The sequence below is a fragment of the Lutjanus erythropterus genome, chromosome 1, assembly GCF_056507025.1.
Source record: "Lutjanus erythropterus isolate fLutEry1 chromosome 1, fLutEry1.hap2, whole genome shotgun sequence".
NCBI classification, from domain to species: Eukaryota; Metazoa; Chordata; class Actinopteri; order Lutjaniformes; family Lutjanidae; genus Lutjanus; species Lutjanus erythropterus.
The window spans coordinates 14,900,382-14,927,831 of record NC_139317.1 but is presented as its reverse complement, the minus strand read 5'-3'; the positions used below and the strand labels follow the sequence as shown (position 1 = coordinate 14,927,831).

Genomic DNA, 27,450 nt, shown 5'->3' with positions numbered 1-27,450 from the left:
CCTCAGTCTGGTGCACCAGCTCCGAGGCGGCAGCGGGGAGCTGAGAACAAGGGACACAAACTAGATCTCTCCAAGTTAAACTCCCTTTTAAACTTTGCTTTATTAACTGGCTTTATTTTTTCTACTTTAGCTTGAAGTCTTTATTTTTCCTCAAAATGACGGGTAGCCCGCTGACAGGGTTACTGGTTGCGCTGTGCGTCAGCAGCGCAGTCCATGGCTTGTCAACGAAGACCAAAAGACAAACTGGTCAATATCAGGTGTATCCTGATGTCCGTGACGCAGCGGCCGTTTCTCCAGGTTTGTACAAGTATTTTCTTTCTTTCTTTTTTTTTTTTTTTGTTTAAACTGAGTTTAATTCACTTTAATGTGTAAAAAATAAATAACTGCATTAGAAAGTGATTTCTAGTGCGTCTTGTGCCAATAATTGCAACGATTTTACAGTACTTTTTCATACCTAATTATTTTATTTTTCATTAATTTGCTCTTAATCTTTCTTTTGAGAATGAGCCAAATCAGCCAAAAAAAAAAAAAATTAACGGAGATTTTACAGTCGAAAATGTTTTATCATTTTTATGTAACAACATTCTTATTATATGATTTCTAGTCGGCTGTGAGGAAAACGGTCGATCATACAGACCGAACGAGCAGTGGGAGAAACCCTACCTTGGTAGTACACTGGTGTGCACCTGCAATGGAGCAGCAGGCATCAAATGTAAAACTAAGCCTGAAGGTCAGTGGTAGACCCACCGGTTTAATAAAGAAATGACTCAACAGGCCATTTCTTCTCACGCTTCACATCTGGAAACAAGTGAAAACTGACTTTGGTTTGGGATAGTAGCCTCTCAACTATCCAGTATCTCTTGTTTCAGAACTTTTGACTAAAACACCAGACCTGAGTTACTTAAAATAAATAATAATAATAATAATAAAAATTTGGAAACAGTATTGAGATGTAAGCTTGTGCGTCTTTACGCAGAAAGACAAATACCCACAGCAGGTTCACAATAACAGCATGTTAACCTTTGAGTGTTTCCTCTGTTTCTCTCTCAGTGGAGGAGTCCTGCTATGATAAGTACAATGACCGGACATACCGGGTCGGTGAAACCTACGAGAGACCAAAGGACGGGATGATATGGGACTGCACCTGTATCGGCTCTGGCCGCGGCAAGATCAGCTGTACCATCGCAAGTGAGTAACCAGATTACTATACTGCCTGGAGTTCAAAAGTCAGGAGTGAGCATGGTGACGTAGATCTTAGAAATATACTAATTTGAGTGATTTTCAGTTGAAATGACAGTGGTTTGCATGATTGTTTTAGTGGTTTTACCTGCTTCTTTCATGTATTGCAAACACATACTGTTGCCTGACATCAGGATGTTAATTAAATGTTTAAAGGGCCAGTGTGTAGTTTTTCATTAGTGTATAATCACCTGTACATAGGACCTGTTGTGTTATTGTTACCTTAGAATAACACAAAGAATATATCCAACATTGTGTGCGTTAAATCAACAAGCTACTTCAAGTTAATGGATGTTTACATTGTCTGACTATTAAGATCATAATTTATTAGAGTATTCTGTTGTTAAGCAGAGAAACGTTTTCTAAAAAGTTTTAAGCAGGAGGAATTTACGAGTGTCAGACTGAATGAAAAAATATGTTAAATGCAACAATATGTTCATGAAAACAACAAAATATATCTAATGTGGGTAACTCTCAAAATTGCATTATTTTTACTGTACTTTTGTACCTTCCTTGTCCAGTTATGAAAATTGTTGTTTATGTAGAGAAAAAAAAAATGCATTTTTTTTACACATTTAAATTCCAGACATAAGAAATGTAAACATTCAGTGCCTTGGCACTTGATTTTTTTTTTTTCCAGATCTGGCTGTTTTAAATAAGTAATTGAATAATCCACTTGTTTGCAATCTACAACCCCCACAATAGATGCCACTACATCGTACACACTGGTCCTTTAATATAAAATCTGATTGATGTGAATGTGTCATTGTGCACATTAGAGACATCTTTTTCAATCCAGTGTAACATCTACATTTTGTTCTTCACAGATCGGTGCCATGAAGGTGGGAGGTCTTATAAAATCGGGGACACTTGGCAGAGGCCCCATGACACTGCTGATTACATGTTGGAGTGTGTGTGTCTCGGAAACGGCAAAGGAGAGTGGACCTGCAAACCAGTGGGTGAGTACTTTCCAGAAGTGGGAACAAGTCATTGTTTAGCAAGTCACAAGTAAGTCTCAAGTCTTTGCACTCAAGTCTCAAGTGCAAAATCCGGTCCCAGCGGGTGGCTGCGCACCATAGAGTCTGAATCCGCTTGAGGTTTCTGCCTGTTAAAAGGAAGTTTTTCCTAGCCACTGTCGCCCCAGTGCTTGCTCATGGTGGAACTACTGGGTCTCTGTAAATAATATTATCAAGAGTACTGCTGAGACCTGCTCTACATGAAAAGTGCCCTGAGATAACTCTGTTATGATTTGGCGCAATACAAATGAAACTGACCTGACATGACGTACAGTCTCAGTTCAGGACAGGCAAGACCTGAGTCAAGTTCCAAATTATAAACTTGGATACTTGGGTCCTAAAAAAGTCATGATTCGCTTTTCACCAAATGTAATGCCATTGTAACAACAGAGCCTCCGCCTCATGTGCTTTGTGCAACTTCACAAATGTCACAATTTAGACATGCAAGCTTGTATATTCAGCTGCCACCACACACACATACCCACACAAAAAACTTACAGACAGGGTAATTTCTCAGAAGCATGACCGTGTTTGATTCCATTGTAAATATTTGACAGCGGTCCAGACAAATAAGGTCAGTGTGTGAGAGAGCACGCCTCTCCTCTTTGCCCATCTTACGCCACAGATTTGAATTTTCACTCAGTTTATTTCTCCTAGGCTGATTTGGGTGATGAGATTTGTGACAAAATGCAATAAATTAAGGCTCCCCTGTGTTTTCTTTGCAGCTGAGCGTTGCTACGACAACAATGCTGCATCATCTTATGTCGTTGGGGAGACCTGGGAGAAACCGTACCAAGGCTGGATGATGCTGGACTGCACCTGTCTGGGAGAGGGAAATGGACGCATCACATGCACTTCAAGGAGTAAGAACAATTTCAACGCACACACACACGAAGACACACTTTTACATGCTTGAGTGGCAGCTATTGACCGCTTTTGTTTTCCAACCAGACCGCTGCAACGACCAGGACACCAGGAGGTCCTACCGCATCGGGGACACATGGACAAAGAAGGACACGAGCGGACACTTCGTGCAGTGTCAGTGCTTAGGAAATGGCCGTGGAGAATGGAAGTGTGAGAGACACAACACTGGCAGAAGTAAGACTCAAAATCTAAACGTTTGCTCAACTTCAGTTTAACTAAAAATGTCAAAAGCCTGACATTCATTGTTTTTTTTCCGTTCTGTTTGGCGGTTTACAGCCACGAATGCTGTCGTGCTGACCCCCACCCAAACCGAGCACCGGATCGAGCTTCCCATCGAGGGGACGTGCCGCACAGACTCTGGAGGCATCTTCTACGATGGAGAGCGCTGGTTCAGAAGCCAGGGCAGCAAGCAGATGCTCTGTACCTGTCTGGGAAATGGAGTCAGCTGTCAAGAGTGGGGTGAGCACAGGAGGGAGGGAAGAAACATGGCACTTCCAGTGATTTTTACTCTTGATTTCAGTTGGATAAACTCTAGACTCAGTGACTCTCTTACAGGGTTTTCCCTTGATATTTTTGAGACAAAGGCGGCAAAAGCTGCAGAGCATGCCTGGTGTGCATGGCATGCATTGCATGTGTGACATACACAGTTTGGGCCTGGACCTTTAACATACCCTGCAATTAAGTGAAAAAAAATCACAATATCACTTTTTGCGCACAAACTTGATATTGAAATAAAATCAGGAATTTCCCATAAATGTATTAATATATATAAGAAGAGTGCTAAAATCCAATTCAAAATAAGTGATGTGTCATATTTGTCCAGTATAGTAGTAGTAGTAGAAACTAGTTTGAGAGATGCACATGGCTTTGTTTCTGCTATAACTGGCATTTTCTCGCTCTTCCCTCTCCTGTCTGTGCAGAGGCCAAGAACCAGGTATATGGCGGCAACTCTAACGGCCAGCCGTGTGCGTTCCCATTCGTCTTCATGGGAAAGACCTACTACTCCTGCACGTCAGACGGACGCACGGATGGGCAGCTCTGGTGCTCTACAACTTCAGACTATGAGAGAGATCAGCAGTACTCTTTCTGCACTGAGAAGAATGGTGAGACTCAGCAACAGGGATGTACTGGACTGATGTTTTGTTGAATCACAGCGTCATCCACCACCAATTTATTTCCTTCACAGTATCTTACTTTTAAAAAATCAGTAAAATCTGCTATTCAATTTTATTCTAACTCATTTTAACAATTCATTAATTTACTTTACTACTGACTTAATAATTTTGATGTTTATTAATTTTACATTTAAGTCATAATATATCAGAGTTCCCTCTCTGGGATACGTGGATGATCTGTGAAATTTTTGGTATGAAAATGGTCGTATTCAGACAGAATATTGGTGCAAAGAATAGCAGACATGACAAGGTAATCTAATGAGATAAGAGATACACAGTCACTGTTCTGTCTCCCACTCTATTCCAGCCATTGTGACAACTCGAGGTGGAAACTCCAACGGCGGCCTGTGCCAGTTCCCCTTCCTCTACGGTGGCCGCAACTACACCGACTGCACCTCTGATGGGCGCCGTGATGGCATGAGGTGGTGTGGTACTACCCACGACTACGACACAGACCAGCGTTATGGATTCTGCCCCATGGCTGGTGAGTTTGTTTATGTGCTGCTTTGTTCTTCCACAACATAGCCATTTGAAACTTGTTAGTTAAAGGTAGAATACGCAGAATTGTTTATAAATGCGCCATTCAGTTGGCCCCTTTTCCCGAACTCGTTGGATGATTTTCTGATTGTTTTACACTGTAAAGCACAAATAAAATGCAATGTAACCATTGGTCGCTATGTTTTTGTAGAGTTCTGATCTCAGAACCTGTGTGCCATTATTGGCTGGGGTCTACACACCACTGTCAAACAGACTGAACCCCAGAAACATCATAACCACAGCAAAACATGAGAAAATAAGAAAACACAGGAAGAGGGCAGGATCTTTTTGCAGGCACAGCAACCACCTCACACTTCTAGTTGGTCATAACTGATAAGTTAGAGGGATTATGTTTATATGAGTCTATACATTGTTTTTTATGAAGATGCCACATAGTATACCTTTAAATTTGTGTTAATATAAAATAACTGAGTGTTTCTTTCTTCAAGAGAAAGTTTTTCTTTTTTTTTCTGTGCGTATTAAACAAATAAGATATAACATGTTAAGTAGTGAGCTTTAGAGGTGCTGATAGGGGTTTTGTTGCCTTCAGAAAGAACCAGGGTACCTGTTTTTACCTATTTCCAGTCTTCGTGCAAAGCTAAATTAGCCGGATGCTGGCTGCAGCTCCATATTTGACGTACAGACACAAGAGTAGTATCAATCTTCTCATCTAACTTTCGGTGAGAAAGTTGCTCTCAGTCAATTTATCCTCAGTGATCCTGGGATGTATGGCCAAACTCAGAAATGTACAAATGTTAAACTAACATGCTTTACATATATTTTTTGTAGGGGCTGTAATTACACTAAGTGCTTTGGTCTGTATCTCATCTTGTTGACAGATGTTAATGACTAACTGTGTGGGTCACTTGTAGACAATTGGGAACTAAATAACTGGTGTTTAAAAGAGAGTAGGTTTATGGTCATGGGAGAGTAATGACAAACAGGGCTGTTACATAACAGTATTTCATCGCATACGTAATGGTAACGCTGGGATAACTGGACCAAAGAGAGTTCCTTCTCCAAACACACACAGAGTCTGCATGGGAATGCACAGATGCATCAAAAACACATGCTGCAAGCGCACAAAACACAGCACTGTTTGTTTTCAATTTCTTTCTTCCTGTCTTTCTCTCTGTAGCCCACGAGGAGCTGTGTACCACCAACGATGGAGTGATGCACCGTGTAGGCGACAAGTGGGACAAACGCCATGATATCATGGGTCACATGATGCAGTGCACATGCCTGGGCAACGGCCGTGGGGAGTGGAGCTGTGTTGCTCACTCTCAACTGCGAGGTCAGACAGCAAAAGTCTTTTAGAAGTTGTCTCGTTAAGTGTCAGACGAGTGCAGAAGTTTTTTGTTGTTGACTTTACCTCGTTTTTATGTGTCCAGATCAGTGTATCGTTGATGGCTTGTACTATGAAGTCAACCAGGAATTCACCAAGCGCCACGATGAGGGCTACATGATGAACTGCACCTGCTACGGACAGGGACGTGGACGCTGGAAGTGTGACGCTGTCGGTGCGTTCATGTCTTGTTAGCTCAGCTGTTGGTGAATTAAAATGTTAATGAGAATGAACAACTACACCCTGCGCTGTCCCATCCAACCATCACATTTGTTTTCCTCTCTGTTCCACAACAGATCAGTGTCAGGAGCCACAAACCAGAGCATTCTACCAGATTGGAGAGACGTGGGACAAAACCATCCATGGCATCCACTACCGCTGTTATTGCTATGGCAACGGGATCGGAGAGATGAGATGTGAGCCTCAGCAGACCTACCAAGGTGAGAGAAACAATCCTCCCAACATCACCCACTCAAAGCATTGACAGTATATAAAGATGGATGATGTGACGGCTTCCCGAAAGTGAAGCCAAAAAATCTCAATTGCCCCCTGGTGGCTGGCTGCAGTATAAGTCATAAGTGTTTTTATTAAGTTTTCAGTAAAATGGGAAAAAAGAAAATACAGTAAACATTAAAAGGCAACAGAAAAAAGGTAACAAAGGAGCACCTCTGTATATCTAATATCCTACATGTCTTATATACTTTAAACATGCATTACTGGAAACTGGAAAAACAAATGGAGGCAAAGTAGCTGGTGCAATCAACAGCAAAGAGCAAAGAGAGGGAAGAGGAAAAGAAAGAGATGAAGGAGACTAATAATAAAAAAAGAGTCTAGAAAGGGATGCAATTTTTTTTCAAAGAGGCCCGAACTATACATCTAATATGAAAAATGACTTTACCTCACAAATTGAGATGGAGAGGTGGGAGATTTCCAGCAAAAAAGAATAAGCCTGTGGCCCAGTAATGTTGAGACTGCCATTAGATCTGATTGATGTCTGGATACCCTGCTGCTAGGGGCAATCCCATACGTTGCAGTAACAGGATGTAGATCAACTTTTCTTTCATATATGTAGGAGAATGTGTTAATAATCTCTGACCAGACTGTGTATAATTTTGGGCATGTCCAAAACATGTGGCCCAAAGTAGCAGGGGCCTGATGGCATCTGATTTGATTTCAATTTGGGTTTGAACCAGGATATATCCAGGCCAGTCTGGTTTTACCAGTCCATGATTTAAAGTTGCAGTCCACTCCATTGCATTTCAAGAATAAAGTTGAGAATATAAAGTCGGGAATTCAAGTTTCATGGCCACCTTCTACACATTAGGAAGGGGAGGGTGCGACAGTGTGTTTGCAATCTGCAAGCTCACTGCTAAATAACACTAAATCCTACACATTGGTCCTTTAATTTTCAACTTTATTCTCCAAATACAAAATTAAAAAAATTCTCTTTGGCTCTCAGTCCTTTCCTGCAGCTTTTCCATTGAGTCTGACAGCTGTTACAGCATAATTTGTGTTTGCTGTACTTATTAAACGCCCCTATGCTGTTGACCTCCTTCCTCTCACCTACTCCTGTCCTCCCATCACACATCACTGAAATTTCACTCTCCAGGTTAGTGGAGGGCAGCGGGGGTTTGGGGTTTTTTCTCGGCTTTGAAGTCTGGCAAATGGAGACGTGTCGGCCAGTCACATCACCCACGTCCTCTCCGTGGTCTTTGTAGTTGGAGAGGTCTTTCCTCCCCCGCCTGGTGGTGTTGTACCGACCTGCTGAGGAGAAAGTGATGCTGGGCTGGGCAGACGGTTGGGGGTTAGCCTTCTATACAATATCAACATATCCAATATCCCCCTGAGTTTGGGTAAAAGTTGCTTAATGTGGTACTTTGCACTACAGCACATTGTGTGTCCTGAATCAGACATTGACCTAAAAAGCTGCAGTTGCAACATTTATCTCACCTCGATTAGAGGCAGAGGAGTGTATTCGTGTGTATGTGTGGAGCAGGGAGTTTGAGGCCATATGTGTGTGTAGTCTTGGGGGTACAGAGGCTAAACAAACTGTGATGAATATAATATGCCGGTGTTATGTCACACTGTAAGATGTCAGTGCGTGTTTGAGCTGGTTTAGCACCGTCTGGTGGTTTGGTTTGATCCCAAAAAGATCAATCTGTCTGACAGAGCCTCACCAAAAAGTAGCCAACTTTCACCCACACTCTGTCCAGGTAACACTGTTGTATTATATGTCTCTGGCAATGTGCGAGTCTTTGTTCATGTCTCGTCTACAGTCTCATGAAGTCCTCCACTAAATCCTTTCTCTGACTCCTCAGACGGCCACAGACCTGTCCAGGTGATCATCACAGAGGCGGGAAAACAGCCAGATTCCCACCCCATCCAGTGGAACCCGCCTTCATCTGTCCAGATCACCCAGTACATCCTCAAATGGAGAATCGTAAGTTGCTCTTTTGGTTTGTAATGGAGGTTAGAAATTGTCTCTGTAAATGCAGTGAGCTGTATTTTCTAAAAAGGAGGTCAAGTGCTTGTGGTAATGTCGACTGGAGTTTGAGAGAATAAAAACCCGTAATGTTGAAAATAAAGTCAGGATTATAAAGTAGAAATGTTGAGTATTATTTTCTCTCTTGAGGAGTATTATGGCCAGACAAGAGGGAAAAAATGAGAGGAGGAAAGACTTTTTTTTTGTTTGCATTTTTTGAATAAAGTCGAAATGTCTTGCACAAAGTTGAAACGTTGAGTTTATAAAACCAAAACCTTCGGGAACTAAGTTGTAATGTCAAGAATAAAGTCAAAATATTTACATTCAAAAGTTGAAATATCAGGTTTATAAAGAAGAAATGTTGAAAATATAAAGTTGGTATGTCAAGAACAAAGTCAAACTGTCAAGAATAAAGTTGTACTGACGAGAATATAAAATTGAAATGTTGAGAATATAAGGTCTAAGTGACAAAAATTAAGTTGAAATGTTGAGAATAAAGACAAATGGAGACTTGTGAGTCGCTCTTTTAGTTTGTAATACAGGTTAGAAATCGCCTTTGTAGATGCTCTAATTTTTTCACTCAGAATGATGTTTTAAATGTGCTGACTGGTGAGCAAACAGTCTGAGTGAGGTCAAGTGCTTTTGGTAATATTGACTGGAGTTTGAGCACGGACAAACAAGAGGGTACATGAACTCCCCTCTACAGTCTGCACACACAAACACACAGTTTTTTAGCAGACTCCAAAGAAAATATCCCCCTCCCTGTGATTTTTTTCTCACACGTCTTTTTCTCTTTGAAGATCTCAAACGCAGACAAGCTGGTCGAAATGTTTGTGAAGCTTAATTGAAGTGAAAAAGATTTCCTCTGAAGGGGTTTGTATATTTTGGACTGAAAAGTCACTCAGAGCTCTCATCTGGCCCTCCTGCTGAGAGGGTTTGTAGTTTTCCGACAGAGTGCAAATCCAGTCTAAACACTCCTAAATCAGGATGTGGCAGTTAATGGGTCCGAGCCAGCGACGAGGCCAAAATATACAGTACAGGCAGTTTACCATTTAAACTCTCAATTTTCTGAATTAATACTCATTCCAGTTATTTTCACATATTTTTATTCAATTTGATCACATCTGTGCTGTCAAAAAAATTACTTTGAAGACTTATGATTGCTATTACGAGTTTAGAAATAAGGTTACTCCAGTGGAGAAAAATAATCTAAGCATGAGATCCATTTAAAATCTGTTTCAGAGGTCACACTTGAGCTCATATTGCATCAGCAGATGAATAATTTATGTTTTTAAAACTTGGCATCAAAGTCATTAACTTTCTATCTTTTTATACCTTATGGTAGAAAAACAGAGGAGCACCCTGGAGGGAAGTCACCATTCCTGGCCACCTTAATTCCTACACCATCAGTGGGCTGCGTCCAGGCGTCACCTACGAGGGTCAGCTGATCAGCATCCTGCGCTACGGACGCCGCGAGGTCACACGCTTCGATTTCACCACCACCCATGGTTCTTGTGAGTAGACTCGAGCCTTAACATTCTCTCATTTCCACAAATCTGAAGAAATATTAACCTAAACATTAAATCTCTTCATCTTCTCAAGTGGAAACATCTGAGGGAGAGACGACCCAGCCTGCTCCAGTGGTGGACACATCTGAGTCGGTGACAGAAATCACCTCCAACAGCTTCGTTGTGTCCTGGACGTCAGCCTCTTCAACCATCTCTGGCTTCAGGGTGGAGTATGAGCTCAGTGAGGATGGAGCCAAACCGAAAGTCCTCAGTAAGATCCTTTCCCTGTCACTAAAACCTCCTTGAACGGAAAATTAAACGCTTTTTATGTGGATGTCCAATCAGTCTTGATGGTAATTATAGTCAGTTGAAGTAATAAATTCCTCAGTGCTGCTATATTGACTGAGAAAGCTGAGTTCTTTTGCCTGCAGTGTAGTTTAGTCTGTTCTATCACACTAGATTCCACATATATCTTTTTAAAGAAAAATTTGGAAATCTAAATGACAGTTGTCAGGGTGCAAAACCAATGATCTGTTGATCTTTACAAATCAAAAGTCCATCGTCCTACAATGGGACAGCTTGAAAAATTGTGACCTTAAACTAAAAAGCCATATCGAATTGTAGATTTTTTTTTGTTTTGTAGATTCATGACACCCCTAATACTTACACATTTACTTACACAAAAGGAAGTGTTAGGCTATAAACGAACTGCACTTTACTTTAATGTCCCATTTAGTGATTATTGTTGCATATGACGACATTTAACGTCCCCGACAACCTCTGTAGTGTCATTAGGCGTTTGTTAGCGACCGCCTTATTGAAGACACTTACTAACATATTTTATATTATAGAATATATAAGCTTGTGTTAACCAGTTATTTCATCTACTTAAATCCCATTCAAAAAACTTTTTTTCTGCATCTTCAGATGTTCCTCAGACAGCCACCTCTGTCACCATCACTGACCTCCTGCCAGGACGCAGATACAACGTCAACGTCTACGAGCTTCCAACTGACGGAGAGCCAAACCTCATCCTCACTACCTCCCAGACTACAGGTGGGATAAGCCCCTCCTCCTCATCTTTGTTAAAAGATATGCAGAATTATACAAATTTTGTACAGTTTTACACAAAATATTATGTAAATGACTCCTATTCTTTTCCTTTCCCCAGCTCCTGACACCCCTGCTCAGCACACAGTCGATCAGGTGGGAGAGAGCTCCATCCGAATCAGCTGGACCAGGCCTCAGGCTCCCATTACTGGTAATTAAATTGTCTTTAATCAGATGATTGAAATTAGCAGTTTGGCATCAAGATCCATCTTATTCTGGCTGTGTGTAACTGTGTATCCGCGTCTGGCAGGTTACCGTGTGGTGTACACGCCGTCAGTGGAAGGCAGCAGCACTGAACTGACCCTGCCCGAGTCAGAGACTTCAGTGAACCTGGTCGACCTTCGCCCCGGCCTTCTTTACAACATCAGCATCTACGCCGTAGAGGAGGACCAGGAGAGTGAGCCTGTTTTTGTACAAGTCAACACCGCCGGATCTCCTCTACCAGGTACATATTTTGACACAGATAACCATATCTTCTAGTTAGTAAAAAAAGCTGAAATTAATGAAAATTGCTTCATAAATTATATAGTTTTTTTTTTTACATTATTCTGTTCTTTGCATAGTAAATTATTCTCTGTCCTCTGGCTGACAGTGAAAGCTGAGCAGATTAAATTTATACTCACAGCTGAAGATTCCTTATAGGGTCAGGGAGATTTATGAAGGGCTTTCCACTGTTTGGGAAAGACTGAGCTTGTCAAAACATTGCTTTGTCAAGATATGCTTCCACAGCTATGGCTATACCATTGTAATATCTTCTCAGAGGCTTCTTATCTCCATCTGTCTATTGTGGCCCCTTAGTGAACTCTCTTTAATTTGTAACACTTATAAAGGCAAGCATGAATGTGCAGCCCACACCCACACAGAGGCACACATACTTCATAAATCCCCAGTTTATCTTAAACTGTATTTCCATTCCTTACTCCCCCCTTTGCCTGGCATGGTAAAATTTACCGTTTTTTTATGCTTGAGAAACAAAACCAGATGCTGTAGAGAATGGCTTTGAATTGTTAGAACCCTTGTCTCATCTGGCGTTACATTTTCTGCTTTATCTGAGTCATTATTGTAAATATCTCAGCCTGGAAATAGTTCAAGCCTGATTTTTAAGTCACAGATTTTTGCAAAGCTGCCAATTTCCCTCTCTATTAAACAGAAATTTAAACCTGGACTAGCTTTTGACTAGTCTAAAGTAAGACAGCACTCAGAAAATTATGTCATACAGGTTTGCCAAGTGTAGTCAATGTTAGCAGTGCTAGCACCAGCAGCCTGCTCTTCTTGCAGGTTCACGTCCACATGCATGTGCTGAATGTGGTTACACATCTGGACGAGTGGTTATATGTCAATTCATTCTGATACAGCCTACATACAACTGTACAACCTTGTTTTCTAGATCAAAATATTATAAACTGCTAAAGGGAAATACTCCAAAGGGTATTTGTAAATCCCTCTTTGACTGTACCCTTTCAATCAATCTACCACTTCCTGTCCGCAGAGGAGGTCCCAGCACCCACAGACCTGCAGTTCTATGAGGTCTCAGACGTGAAAATCACCATCACCTGGACGGGTCCACCTAGCGAGGTGACTGGTTACAGGGTGACCTTCTCCCCTGTCAGTCCTGACGGCACTGAGATAAGGCCCTTGCCACTGCCAGTCTCACCCAACGCATATGCTGAGATCACCCACCTGCAGCCGGGCACACTGTACCGATTCTACATCTACGCTGTCAACGGTGGAGTGGAGAGCGAGCCGCTTGTGGGAGAAAAGTCTACCAGTAAGTATCAGCATAGACAAAAGAGCCTGTATTAGACAGAGAGATTACAACAACATATAAAACATGTTATATTTTCTAACCCCTCCAGAACCCGACTCGCCCACTGATGTGCGTTTCACTGACATCGGCCCTGACAGTGCATTGGTCATCTGGGAGGCTCCCCGCGCCATCGTCACTGGTTACCGTCTCTACCTGAGCATCGAGGGCTCCAGCCCCATTGAGAAGAGGATCCCTGGCAGGGTCACCCAGTTCCCTTTGAGGAATTTACGTCCAGACACCCAGTACACCGCCACCCTCCACTCTGAGCTGGACAATGAGCTCAGCGAGGGCACCACTTCATATTTCAGTACCAGTCAGTATTAACAGAAACAGAAAATCAGCAGAGAGTAAAGTACATCATTGCAATGAATTTAATATATTTTTTCCAAATTCCTTCCTCACCCTAGCTCCTCAGTTGGGAAATGCTCCTCCTTTCAACACTGCGGTCACTGATACCTCCATCATCATCACCTGGTTACCTGTCCGCAGGTTCAGCTACAAGGTAGACACCCGCATCATCACATGTTAATAATAATAACAAAATTAAATCTGCTATAATCAATATTTTTATACAAAGTACTATGGGTCAACTCACTATGTGAAATGTGAGGAACACTATTGGCTTTTTAGCATCTTTTAGCTCATTGTTTGGGTTTCATAGCCTGCAATTTTAATGTTTTGATTCAGTCTCATTAGTTATGATAAACCCAATGTTTAAACTCACAACTAGCCAGTGAACACAGTGAGGCATTTAGTAGCAGATATTTTATAATAGATATTCCCCTTCAAAACAGATAGAGTAAGAGCCCTATCTTGCAATGGGTGCAAAGTTGCACACTGTGCAGCTGCCATTGCGACAAACGCGGTTGTCATTTTCACGCCTACGTTGTGTAAGTAGCAGATGTACTTGCGACCATTTGTGCACCCATGGGTACATTGGTCCTAAAATGAGGTGTGGTCACGTGCATTGCTATCTTGATGCAGCAGAAAGCAATTATTCCACTGACCAACAAAAACCTGGTCTAACAATGTCACAGTATTTTTCTGTTATTTAAAAGACATATTGTTGAGATACTAAGATGCCCCTATGTAGGCCGATTTACAACACACATGGATTCTGCTTCCAGGGCACTGCAGTTTGTAAATGCAGTTGATAAGATTACACACGAGGCACAGCAGCAAACTTCATTAAAGGGATAAATCACCCAAAAATTAAAATTCAGTCATTATCTGCTCACCCACATGCCGATTGAGGATCACATTTATTTTAAAACATTGTTGGAGTTTAACAGGAAAATTGTGTTGCAGAATCTCCCAAACATAAAAAACAACTAGAAAAAAACATAAAATGGTTCCATTCTAAAAATGTGGCGTAAATAACAATTTTTAGTCAACTTGGCATGTTGGGGCCTTAGGCGACTTGCATTACACCAGACAGGCAATGTCTTTGCTGTGGTATATTTTTAAGTGTATTTTCTAGGTTTCTGACATTTGTGTGTCTCCCTCCTTCTCCCTAGCTGTCTGTGCTCCCCAGTCAGTCAGGAGAGTCTCCCCGAGAAGAGACGTCTGACACTGGACGTATCTACGTCTCCGGCCTGATACCTGGAACTGAGTACACCTACAGTGTTCAGCCCATCTTCAACGGACGCAACCGTGGAAACCCCATCACCCGCACCGCTGTCACTTGTGAGTATCCAATTTACTTTAACTGACAACAAGGTAGCCATGATGATCACTGCTCAACGAAAGTCACCGTAAAATAAATTATATAACTGATCACCAGGTTGATTTAATACTGCTGTGGGCTCATATAGCCCTGTTCTGACCAGTTTGTGTAAGAAGTTACTGCTGTTTTTCATGCTTGTGTCGTGGTCTGCTCTCCTCTGCCTGCAGCCCTGTCTCCTCCCACTGACCTCAGAGTGGAGTCCAGCCCGGACACAGGCGATCTCACTGTCCACTGGGTTGCCTCCAAAACACCAGGTAAATATTGACTGTGCTCCCCACGCACTGTCAGCATATTGGATCCCAGCAAGTCTAGACCTTGGCCTTCGAATGGTATTTTTTTCATCAGGACAAACGTCTCTTCCCGGTATTTCCTCTTCATTTCTCACAGCGACTCACAGTTGCAAAAGAATTCTTGACATTATGTTCTATCTCCTCCATATTTGTCTTGTCCACCCGCCCACCCCTACCTCTGCAGGCATCACAGGCTACAGAGTGACAAGCACACCACTCAGTGGCCAGCGAGGAAACTCCCTTGAAGAGTTTGTCCCAACTGATCAAACCTCAGTTACGCTGGAAAGCCTGAATCCTGGAGCTGAGTACAACATCAGTGTCTTCACCACCAAGGGTCATTTGGAAAGTGTCCCTGTGTCCACTACTGTCACACCAGGTAGGAGCCACCAGGAAGGCATTCACACGTGTTCACAGGCATCAGACACACAACTGCATTCACAGAAAAGATGAGTGTGTCTCTGTGGGGAAGAGAGAGGGAAAAAAAGAGAAAAAGACATGAATTTGCAACTCATATTGGAGCCAACTCCAGTATTTCACCTCCTACCCTTCCCACTCTTATACTGTATTTGTCTTCATGCTTGAAAATTGCTGTGGTCTCAAAGGGAAAGAAAAGATGGAATACCTCAAAAACTGTCTTTTCTTAAAGCTGCATGAATATATTTTTGCCACTAGGGGGCAGAATGACTTCAAAAGAACCTCACAGACACAACATTATCATCCCATTGGATGTCCACCTGATGAATTAAACTCAATTATCACTTTCCTTTTAGCTCTGTTTTGGTTTCCATGAACACCACCACAAACATCCAATAATGTTGAAAGAACTACTGTTTACGGAAGAAAAAGTAGCAATGCCACAACTTTGTTACTAGTAAAAGTCAGTCATGCATTGAAGCATTACTTTACGGTAGAATTAGAAGGATTTGCACATTATGCCCTAAAGTACCTAAATATTATCAGCAGTAAAACATATAAAAGTAAAAGTACTCAAGACAGCACATAATTGATAATGAAAACAATGACTAGTTGCAATCCTGTTTTATATAAACCCAGATGTCTTAATTTACTGTACAACAATGCATTGTATTTTATATGATTATTGTAGGTATTTAAAATACTTATATGCAAAGAAACTAACCTCTGTGATATAAATGTTAGTAGAAGTGTGGGTAAATTTACTTAGTTACTTTACACTACCGCAAATGTTTGACTTTTTGATAGACGTTTCCTGGCATTCTGCTGGAAACAAGCAAATGTAAATCTGTGCAATATAAAACCAAAACAATGAGCTAAACGAGGCTAAAAGGCTGCCTGGAGCTGCAGAGTTGAGGGCAAATTCTCGGTGGGTTTGTTACTGTGAGTAACCCCTTTATAAAAACAAAAAGACATTATTTAATGCAGCTTTAATTATCATAACCTAATACTAACATCATAATTGGCTAACCTACTATGCATGGGATGGTATTTATTAATTGGGATGGTGATGGGGATTTTTTTTTTTTTTTTTTTTTAAAGCATGCCCAGAACTGTAGTATTGATCACTAAAGTAAATCCTGAATGTGTTTTGACTTTAGTAATTTGTAATTATCTCTTTCCAGCATGGTCACTGTTACACTCTGGGTTTCTAACTGCATTACTGGGAATGAATTGAATGTTTTTGATATAACCAATGTAATTATTATGGGCCTTCAATCTTTCTCTGTCTAATTTTTGCTTGCGCTTTGCAAATGACCTAACCCTTTCAGAAATCCCCAAACCACGTCACATTGGCTTTGTCGACATTACTGACACCACCATTGGCCTGCGCTGGATCCCTCTGAACTATACTGCCACTACCGCTTACCGGATAACGGTAGTAGCGTCAGGCCAGAGCTTGCCAGTTTATCAAGATATGGTGGAAGCCTCTACTGGTTATTACACGATTCGCGGTTTGGAGCCGGGCGTGGACTATGACATCATAATCTACACTGTTACAGAAGAGGGGGAAAGCGAGCCGACCACATACACAAAGCAAACACAAGCTGGTGATTTAACTCTTTCACTCCATCAGTGGGAAGGGCGTGGGTTTTGATGAACGCACATTAACAGCACTTTTATTAACTCACATGATTAGTTGATGGCATGTTCTTAAGTCTACTTTTTTATTAAGGTAACCTCTTTGTTTTTCCTGTGTTAGCTTTAACTTTTAACCCCTCGTTATTCCAGTCATTCCAGCTCCCACCAACCTGCAGTTTGGAGGGGTGGGTCCTGACCACATCAGGGTCACATGGACAGTCCCACATGTCGCCACACCAAGCGACATCTCTCGGTTTGTCATCCGTTACCACCCTGTAGCCACAGATGATGACATCAAGGAGGTTAATGTTGGTGGAGCGACCAACACCTTCCTGCTGCAGAGTAAGACAACATAAAGATTGTGTGTCTTAAATTGTCTGACAGACCGCTGGCTTTATAATGATTTTTTAAATCTTTGCATTGCCCCATGTCAAGCTACTCTAACTGTGATTTTCATATAGACCTGCTGCCCAACACGGAGTACCGTATCAGTGTTGTCTGTGTGTACAGTGAACGAGAAAGTCAACCAGTCACAGGGACTCAGAGGACAAGTGAGTATGACAGTAGTTTTCAACATTGGATGCCTTATGGAAAACCTGAGGGTGCTGCAGGGTTTGCTCAGTGTGTGTGTGGGGGGGTGTCATGACAAAAAATATCTGTGAAGTGTTGCCATAGTTTTAAAAGATTTGGGAACTAGAAGATTATGACACCAGTACAAAAAAAACTTCAAGTCAACAATCTACAAATGGTTAAAAACTGATTGCGGGTTTGTAATTGCCGTTATCACTGCGTGTAATTTAAAATTTCTGTCAATCTCCAACACTTTCCCCTGCAGCTCTCGATTCCCCCACTGGTTTGGACTTCTCTGACATTCGCACCAACTCCTTCACCATTCACTGGGTCGCTCCAACGTCTGTCATCACCGGCTACCGCATCCGCCATCAGAAGACGAGCGGCGGGCGGGCCAAGGATGAGAGGCTGCCCCCAACCAGGAACCACTTCACTCTGACTGGACTGACACCAGAGACAGAGTATCTGATATACGTGTATGCTGTCAACAACAATCAGGAGAGTCAACCTCTGACTGGAACACAGGCCACCAGTGAGTTTCTATACTGGTTTCTACTATCACCTCTCCCTTTCTTCTCTCACGGACATTCCTCAGCTGAATCTCAAACGTGTTTTAATCCTCTCCAGTCTCTGATGCTCCCACTGACCTGGAGGTCACATCGTCCACTCCCACCAGCATCACCATTCGTTGGGACGCCCCCTCTGTCACTGTGAAGAACTACAGGATCACCTATGGAGGCACAAGTATGTACTTGAGTTTTTTTCAATGACTCTTCCTAACTCAGGGGGACTTAGCAGGAGTCAATTCATAGTTTCCCCTAAACCGCAGCCATATTTAGTTTATCACCTGACCCTTCTTTACTCTCGTTCTAGGTGGCGAGTCTCCTCAAGAGTTCACCATCCCGGGCACTCAGACCACCGCCACCATCACCGGGCTGAAGCCTGGCACAGACTACACCATCACGGTCTACGCTGTTACCGGAAGAGGGGACAGCCCCGCGTCCAACACCCCCGTCTACATCACGCACAGGACTGGTACGAAAGATAGTTTGTGGGGGAAAAAAAATCTAATTGTTAAGGGGTTAAACAAAATCTAAAACTCATCATGTGCCCATCTCTCCTGTAGATACCGAGCCCCCCACTAACATGAGACTGACTGACGTTAGTGACAATGCCATCACAGTGCGCTGGTCTCCTGCTCAAGGACCAGTCAGAGGCTACAGAATCACCAGTGTGCCAAAGAATGGCCTGGGACCTTCCTACTCTGAGGTGGTCGCCCCTGGTAAGACAAAATAAGCTGCTCAGAACCAGTCAGTCATCTCTATTTTATATAATTTTATATTTTTCCAATATAGTGTCCTGTTCTCATTTGTTCTCTTATCCTCTGTTACAGATCAGACACAGATGACATTCACAGGTCTGATGCCCACTGTTGAGTACGTCGTGAGTGTCTATGCTCTTGGCAATGATGGACAGCCCTCTGCACCTGTGGTGGACAACGCCATCACTGGTTAGTTTGGTTAGAAGTGCACATTCTGTCATTAAAAACAACTGCTTGCAGCTGAAATTAACCCTCTGTCTTCCTCCTCTCCTGCAGCTATGGACCGTCCCAAAGATCTGACCTTCTCCGACATCGACTCCACCTCCATGCGCATCACTTGGGACAGCCCAGACGGCACGGTGACATCATACCGCATCCTGTACTCCAGCCCAGAGGAGACCGAGAAGGAGCTGCGCCCTGCACTCAGAGGTGACCAGGACACTGTGGTGCTGAGAAACCTTCGCCCCGGGACAGAGTACACTGTTAAAGTCATCGCCTTCCATGACCGCACACCCAGCACACCGCTGGTGGGAACCCAGGCCACAGGTAGAAATACAAAGGAAACATCAGCACATGTATGACGTAATTTATTTGCTCCATGACTTGAATACTAAATCTGTTTTTGCCACCCCAGTTATCCCTGCTCCGACCAGCCTGGTGGTCTCAGAGGTCGGCCCCTCCACCTTCACTGTGTCATGGCGAGCCCCTAACGCACGTCTGACAGGCTACCGCGTGGTCGTAGCCCCCAAGAACATCAACGCCCCCACCAAAGAGATGAATGTGGCTCCGGACACCACACGTGTCGTCGTACCAGGGCTCATGGTAAACAGAGTTCTTGTCTCAGTATTTACAAGCATTCATTGTCAGTCAGTAATTAAACATCAACTGTCTGTGTATCGTACTGCAGGTGGCAACAACATACCAGATACACGTGTACGCTCTGAAGAACTCTGTCACCAGCAGGCCGCTGCAGGGAGAAGCAACCACACTGGAAGGTAACGTCATCAACTATCATCCACTGCACTGTTTAAGGGCATATTATGTGACATTTCCCTAAAAAAAAAAGACTCTGGTAGAAGCAGAAGTACTGATTGAATTTCTTTACTCAAGTAAAAGTGAAAAAGTACAGGCTCTGAAATGTACTCAAAGTATAAAAGTAAAAACTCACCTTCAGAAGGACATTTCTACTGACTGTTTCTGTGCGAAGTTTCCTGAACCTCACCTTTATTCTACAGTCAAGTCTCCCTCTGTTGTTTTTAATCTTGTTATGACTTGTGCGCTCTTTTTTGTCGTTACATCTTTTATGCCTTGTTTTGTCTTTTTTTTTAAGTTTATGTCTTTTACGTTGTTTTCATCTTGTTACATCGTTTTGGTCTTGTTACATTTGTTTACATTTATTTTGTCATTATGTCTTACATAATTTTCCATCTCTTTACATTGTTTTGGTCTTGTTATGTCTTTTTTAATGACATTTACCAACTCAAAACATTGCTATGTATCATCCTGGGAATGAAACTCAACAGTCAATCTGTCTTTCTGGTGCGTTTACAAACAGCAACTGACACTGATTCTACCTTTAACATCTGTTCTCTTTCCTCCTTGATGCAGATGTAAGTCCTCCTCGCCGTGTGCGTATCTCTGATGTGAAGGATACCTCTTTCACACTGACCTGGCGCTCCAAGGTGGAAACCATCACTGGTTACTTCATCGAAGCCACGCCCATCGGTGGCGGGCACCCCACCATCAGCAGGACCATCCCAGCAGGAACCACCACTTACACTCTGACAGGTACAACACACCTTCCTGCTAAAATGGTTCACAGATGTATGTTTCTGAAGTGTGACTTTGGTGTTTCCGACTTGCTTCACAGTGTTTTCTTTTCTTTTTCTAAGGTCTGCAGCCGGGCACCACATACTCTGTCAGCCTGTACACTCTGAATGGCAACACGAAGAGCGCCCCATTCAGTCTCATGATTCAAACAGGTACTACACAACTCTTTGTCTGATCTTTCTGTTTAATTGTGAATACATTTCAGGCTCATGATATGAAATTAAATGTCCAGTATGCAAGATTTGCGGGGATTTATTGACATCATATTCCATAAATGGAACAGAAGATTCACAAGTATGTTTTCATTAGTTTATCTGCAAGCTCACTGCTGTGAATGCCACTTAATCCTACAAACTGGTCCTTTAATGCGTATGTCTGTGCATTGTGGTCTAACGTGATATTTTTCTTCACAGCTGAACCAGTGGTCCAGGCTCCCACCAACCTCCAGTTCACATCTGTTACCCCCACCTCCATCTCCTTCACCTGGCAGCCACCTTCCACACACATCACAGGATACTACATCACCTACGAGGAGGCAGGAGGAGGACCACGAGAGCTCATCCCACGACCCCACGTCGGCCAAAACTACGCCACAATCACCAGTATGTGCTTGTTGATTGGCCCATTTTCACGTAAAAGAATATTGTCACTGAAGACGTTGTAATAATAGGGGATATTTGTCACAAAAGCCTAGTTGTGGAATTTTGGGGGTGGGGCTTGCAGAGATGAACATTTCTGATTGGTTGAGTACTTGCTGCATTTTAGTTTTACCAATATTTTTAAAAATCTGAAGCCACCTTTTGTTTTGTTTAGAGTTTCTTTAAAAGTTGCTTCTGGGACAAAAAATTCTGTGTACTTTTGGGGGAAGCGTGGCTTAAAATAACACATACTACATCTAATTCTACTACGCGATAATTATTTCCACTCCTCAGACCTAAGACCAGCCACAGAGTACACCATCAGAATCATCGCCATTCAGAACACACAGAGGAGCACGCCTCTGGTGGGAAGAATCAGGACCCGTGAGTATTTTGAGACTTGCTCGGTACAGTGACAGATGTGATGGTAAAGGTGATGATGTAATAATTCAAATGAGTTATGGGTAAACATCCTCTCAAATGTAAAGGGTTGAATGCCAGCTTTAATCTGCTCAGCTGAGCCAAATTGTTTGCTGTTACAGCTCAGTGGCTGTGAGATAAACTGTGCAGTGAACCAGGGGCCACAGAAATGTCCTATCTTAACCCTAAAGGATATTTCCCAATTTAGTATTATAGAAGCAAATCCTAACTAACTATAAATCTTATTTTACTTAATCCTACCTTATCTCAGGTCAGGGAATCCTAAATATTCAATTCACTTATCAGTTTTTCCAGGTCCTAAAAGTGACACCAATTTTCTCATCTTGCTGAGCTAAATAACTTTGTGACCACTGTTTTTTCTCAATGAAAGCAATAAAAGAGCAGCCATATGAAAACCAGTTAGCAAACACTACCATTGGTTACTGTTAGCAGAAACTACTGTTAGTTACTGTTACTGTTAGAAAACATTAACGCTAATCATAAAGAGAGTTATTTGAAGATTCAGGAAAGTTGAGATGTTTGGGTAATACACATTTCCTTTCTTAAAGTGGAAACATTAACTTAGGACTGTTCATTTGTAATGTTTTTCCTAAATTAGGTCCTAACCCTAATTACCATAGTTACCAAACAGTTAAAACAGGATTTGCAAGATTCTGTAATACGGCCCCTGGCTCCTAAAAGAGTAATTCCTCTTTTATTTTGAATGCCTCCAGAAATGCCATTCAAAATATCCTGTGTGTTCGTAATATTGCATTAAGACACACTTTGCCATGAAGTAGTAAACTGGCAGTGCTGCTCATACATGGCCTCCTGCTGGCTGAGATGTGTTACTGCAGCTCTGCTTCACCTCCCCCTTGTCTAACCTGCTTGCTTCCCTAACCCCGTCTCTCCCGCCCAGAGCCAGAGTCCTCGCTTACCCTGCCTTTGCCCAGCCGCCCTGGAGGTTCTGGCGATTTGCTTGATGTGCCTGAGACTGACTTGGACAACAGAGTCCAGGTAGTGGGCAACAATGGCCAGGATGGGCATGGTGGTCAGAGCCAGCATGTGGAGTACACAGAGTACAACAACAATGGAGACACCACCAACAGATATAATGGGAACCGTGGCAACCCACAGTCTCCCTATGGGCAAGTTCGTGAGCCCCTGGTCTTTTTGCCCCTTCCTGATGCAGAGGGCCGTAGGCTGCCCATCCTGAAGATGAATGTGCCCATCGGCTCCACGTTTGGTAACGACACTGGAGTGCCTGAGGAGGCCCAAACTCAGACCACCATCTCCTGGAAGCCTTACAGGCAGAGCAACGCCTACCTGGTGTCCTGCTATCCTCTCACACAATTAAATGAGAAGATGTTCCAGGTAAGAGACGAGGGCCAGAGGGTCCAGCCCAGCCCACTGTGCTGTCTGAACGTTATTCATCAGTCATACTACATGAAACCTCTCTTTCCACGTGGACCAACTTTTTCTCTCTGGGCCTGTCCAGGTCCGCCTGCCAGGCACAGCCACCACCGCCACCCTGATAGGACTCACCCCTGGAGCGAACTATAACGTGATCGTGGAGGCTCTCCTGGGGGCACTCAAACACAAGATTCTGGAGCAGGTCGTCACTGCTGGAAACACAAGTAAGAATCCCGCAGGATAGGACCCTTCCTCAGTCCTGCCCGTTTTGGAACCTCAGTCTACTTTCTCCTTTTCCTGTACTAAGATATGCTATGTGCTAGGCTTGTCTATATTAAAAAGAAAACCAAATTTTTGAAGATGGTAAAAAGGTGTTGCTGTAAAAGCAACATATACAGTATGTAGTAACAGTGTAAGCTAGCTAGTATTAGCGAAACACAATAACTATCTTGCTAATTGAGGCTATATCAATCATTGCTAGTTACTTAGCTAGGGTTTTTCTCTGCTGTTAGTTAATCTACATCAGTCATTAGTTACATTTGACAGCTAACGTTAGCAAAATACTAACTAGTTGGCTAATCTACTAAATTGTTAGCTTTTTTTTCCTGAAATAAATAAATGAGGCAATAAATATATATAAAAAAGTAAATATGAATATATATTTAATATATATAAATGGGCTAAAAGACGTAATAAATAAATAGGTTTTTACTTTCCAGTGATTAATTTATGTATTTAAGGGGACTCTCCAGATTTACTTACTAGGGTACTTTTATTTCATAATTATACATTTATTTCAGAATTTATTTTGTAGCCATGCATTTATCTAAAACGGCATTCCCTAGCCAACAGTAGCTGCACCTAATAAAATTCATAAAAGTCAAATTAGACATTTCTGTTAGTACTATTTTTGATGCTTGCAGATTATTGTCAGTGGCTGCTCACCCTAAATCAAACTTAGTAATAAGTAATTATTTTATTAGATGCACCTGTGTTTTTATGCAATGAAATCTCAGTGAAAAGGATTCATCGAGAAGCTTTATGTAGAGGATATAGCATTAAAAAGATACGGTTTACCGCATTTTTAATCCGTTTTCACATTTGGGAATATAATTAGAAATAGTTTTAATATCTAATGCAATAAAAACCATAATATCTCAAAAGAGTTTAATTCAAAAGTTTGGTGACAGTTACTCTGGTTAATCAGTCTTCAAGTAACAAGCGTCTTAAACATGTTTTCTCTCATTTTTGTCCACTCTTCTTCCTTCAGTCCCAGAAGGCGTCCCCAGCAGCAAGGATGCATGTTATGATGCCTTCACTGCCACCTACCATGAAGTCGGTGGTGAGTGGGAGCGGATGTCTGAGACTGGCTTCAAGCTGTGGTGCAGGTGTCTGGGTCTGGGCAGTGGACATTTCAGATGTGATTCGTCCAGTAAGTTTTTGACAGAATACATATGCATGTTTGGAAGTTGAGCATATTTCATTTGGTTTCTCTGAGTCTCTAATTTTAATTCTGTCCATCATCAGAGTGGTGCCATGACAACGGCAACAACTATCGCATTGGAGAGAAGTGGGACCGCCGTGCAGAAAACGGTCATTTGATGAGCTGCACTTGCTTGGGAAATGGAAAAGGAGAGTTCAAGTGTGAACCACGTAAGTACGACCTACAGATATGTTTTATGACGGTCTCTAGAAGGTGTGAGGGAGTTACCTGTTAATTTTAAAATGTATGTTTGCTCACACAGATGATTCAGTGTGCTACGACGACGGCAAAACTTACCAGGTGGGAAACCAGTGGCAGAAGGAGTACCTGGGTGCTATCTGCACCTGCACATGCTACGGAGGACAGCAGGTACGACACAGACCAGCCTCCCTGGCTGTGGGTCTGATGTTCAGTGTGACACACATGAGCTTGTGGTCATTCTGTGAGTTAAATTAAACCCGTTTAAATGTGTGATTGTGTATGTTTGGTCTCATCAGGGCTGGAGATGTGAGAACTGCCGCAGACCAGGTGCTGATGTTGATGCCAGCCTGCTGCAGCCCGTAAGATATGGAGACAACACGCTACGCAAACTGGTGAGCAGAATCAATATCATTTCAATGGTAACACTTTATTTGAAATGGTGTGCATAAGGCTGTCATGACACCTGTCATAAACATGAATGTTCCCATTAAGTGTCATTTGGTCATTTTTAATGCTAAAAGTAAAGCTGACATTATATGACACTCAAAGAAAGTTTAGTTTTGTGTTTTAACTTTACATTATACTGTCATATGCAGTTGCTTTTACACTGGTCATCATGAAACAATTGTAACTGTGTCATAAATGTCATATGGCAAGTTTGATGTAATTCACAGAATTACCCGACAGTCAGATAGTGGTTAGCTAGGTTACTTGTTGCTAAAGTAGGCTAACCACAATTTATGAAGACTCATTCATGTTCACAACAGGTGTCATAACAGTATTATGCTCACCTATTCAAATAAAGTGTTACCAACTTCAATATATCATTTTTATAATAATGTGACACAGGGTTTCTCAGCCTCTTTTGGCCTTTGAAACAATTTTTGGTCTCAAGTGTCAAGTTGTAAAACTAAATTTGAGTATTCTGTATATTGTCCTTGTATTTTCAACAGCATTAACTGGATTATACAAAAATTATTCTTCAGACCTATTTAGTCTATTTCATAATAATTTAATATCAGTAAATATACATATCAAATGACCTCACTTGGAAAACTAAGAAATGTAATCAACAAGGTCAGGTAGTAACACATTACATATAATCTGGATTATTTAGTAGTCAGATTATAAAAAATAAATCAACCCACATCAGAAACAGTGTTACTAAATTAGTTACATCACCAAGGATTACTTGATTACTTACATTTTGATTGGGTTGTTAAAATATCGCAATTTTTTCATGATATCCAATGTTCTTTTAACTCCTGAAAATCGCATCTGATATTTTGGGTTTCTTAGACAACAGCTGCACTTTGTGGCAAACCTGACACGAGAAAAAAAATATGCAAAAATATTCAGATTAATTTGTTTTTTGTAATCCAATGCATCATGTTACTAATTACAGAAATTGCCATTTGTAGTAAGTGACTACATTTCAAAGTAATCTGACTCAACCTTGGGGATTGTTTGGACCTGGTCATGTGATCTCACCTCTTAAAATCTTCCTCCAGAACATCCACTGCCCCATCGAGTGCCTCCGACCCGACCTGCTGGCAGACGCACACGTTCCTCAGAATCCTCGGGAGTAAAAGGATCGGTCATCTGGCGTCTGCTTTGCTCCCTCACCGTCCAATCGCTGCACTGTCTCACCCTGTAGAAGCAATGCTGTCTGCGACTGAACTAACTGCCTTATCACTTTCTGACGCACGTTTAGCTAAAAAGATGTTAAACTGCCCTGCTGCCTGATCAAAGTGATCCTCTTCTAAAGCCAAAAGTCTTTTCACTGTTGACTGTCAGGTCTTTAAACTCCTGCCATTACCGTTTTCTTTTTGTGCAACATTTCCCTCCACGTATTTGTGCGAGTCTCAATGGAAGTTATTTAGGACTTGTTACCAGTCAGATCTCTATACTTTTGTCAAATTGGCATTAGTTTTTTCCATTTAAATATACAGAAACGTTTCCTAATCAAAGAGCAGAAACTGTCAGAAAGTAAGCACTGTATTAAAGAATGTAGTCAACGTACTCATTAACAAATGTTTGTCCATGAAAATGTGCTTTTCTCTTCTGTAGCCCTTCTTCTCTTACTGAGGGGTCGCACTGTGTGTGATTGACACGTTCTGAACTCTATTGTCTTTTTACTAATTTATCCCTTTAATCTCAACGTGTGAATGTGTGAACTGGGATGTGAGAATTTGAACTGTTCTATTTTTGTACTTTGTTGTCCGTGCCAAAGTTGTTTCTACCTTTGACAAAAAGAAGTCCCTTATTTTAATAAAGCTGGAGAGATCCTGAAACCCAACCACAGTGTGACGCTTGTTCATTTTTTGTAAAGAGGTTTAAAGGTCCAGTGTGTACGATTC

General features: G+C 42.0%; 1 protein-coding gene across 2 annotated transcripts; it reads left to right on the top strand.

Moving 5' to 3' along the window:
• Positions 1 to 27,389, top strand: fn1b (fibronectin 1b). 2 transcript variants are annotated; one of them, XM_084714644.1, is made up of 46 exons: positions 1 to 297; positions 605 to 730; positions 1,051 to 1,188; positions 2,067 to 2,198; positions 2,981 to 3,118; positions 3,207 to 3,353; positions 3,456 to 3,638; positions 4,100 to 4,282; positions 4,662 to 4,838; positions 6,030 to 6,185; positions 6,283 to 6,411; positions 6,533 to 6,676; positions 8,555 to 8,676; positions 10,064 to 10,232; positions 10,321 to 10,497; positions 11,154 to 11,282; positions 11,398 to 11,487; positions 11,587 to 11,781; positions 12,826 to 13,104; positions 13,193 to 13,456; positions 13,551 to 13,645; positions 14,661 to 14,829; positions 15,037 to 15,123; positions 15,344 to 15,535; positions 16,905 to 17,183; positions 17,365 to 17,556; positions 17,676 to 17,765; positions 18,050 to 18,316; positions 18,412 to 18,528; positions 18,658 to 18,819; positions 18,911 to 19,066; positions 19,178 to 19,294; positions 19,382 to 19,651; positions 19,740 to 19,927; positions 20,013 to 20,100; positions 20,714 to 20,893; positions 20,998 to 21,087; positions 21,349 to 21,537; positions 21,868 to 21,957; positions 22,913 to 23,367; positions 23,492 to 23,630; positions 24,677 to 24,838; positions 24,934 to 25,059; positions 25,152 to 25,258; positions 25,387 to 25,482; positions 26,602 to 27,389. In XM_084714644.1, the coding sequence occupies exons 1-46, from the start codon at positions 156 to 158 to the stop codon at positions 26,677 to 26,679; spliced, it is 7,401 nt and encodes a 2,466-aa protein (XP_084570770.1). In that variant the 5' UTR covers positions 1 to 155; the 3' UTR covers positions 26,680 to 27,389. The 2 variants fall into 2 exon arrangements, with proteins under 2 accessions (XP_084570770.1, XP_084570778.1); XM_084714652.1 differs by lacking the exon at positions 16,905 to 17,183 and having other exon boundaries at positions 2 to 297.
• Positions 27,390 to 27,450: the final 61 nt, after the last annotated feature.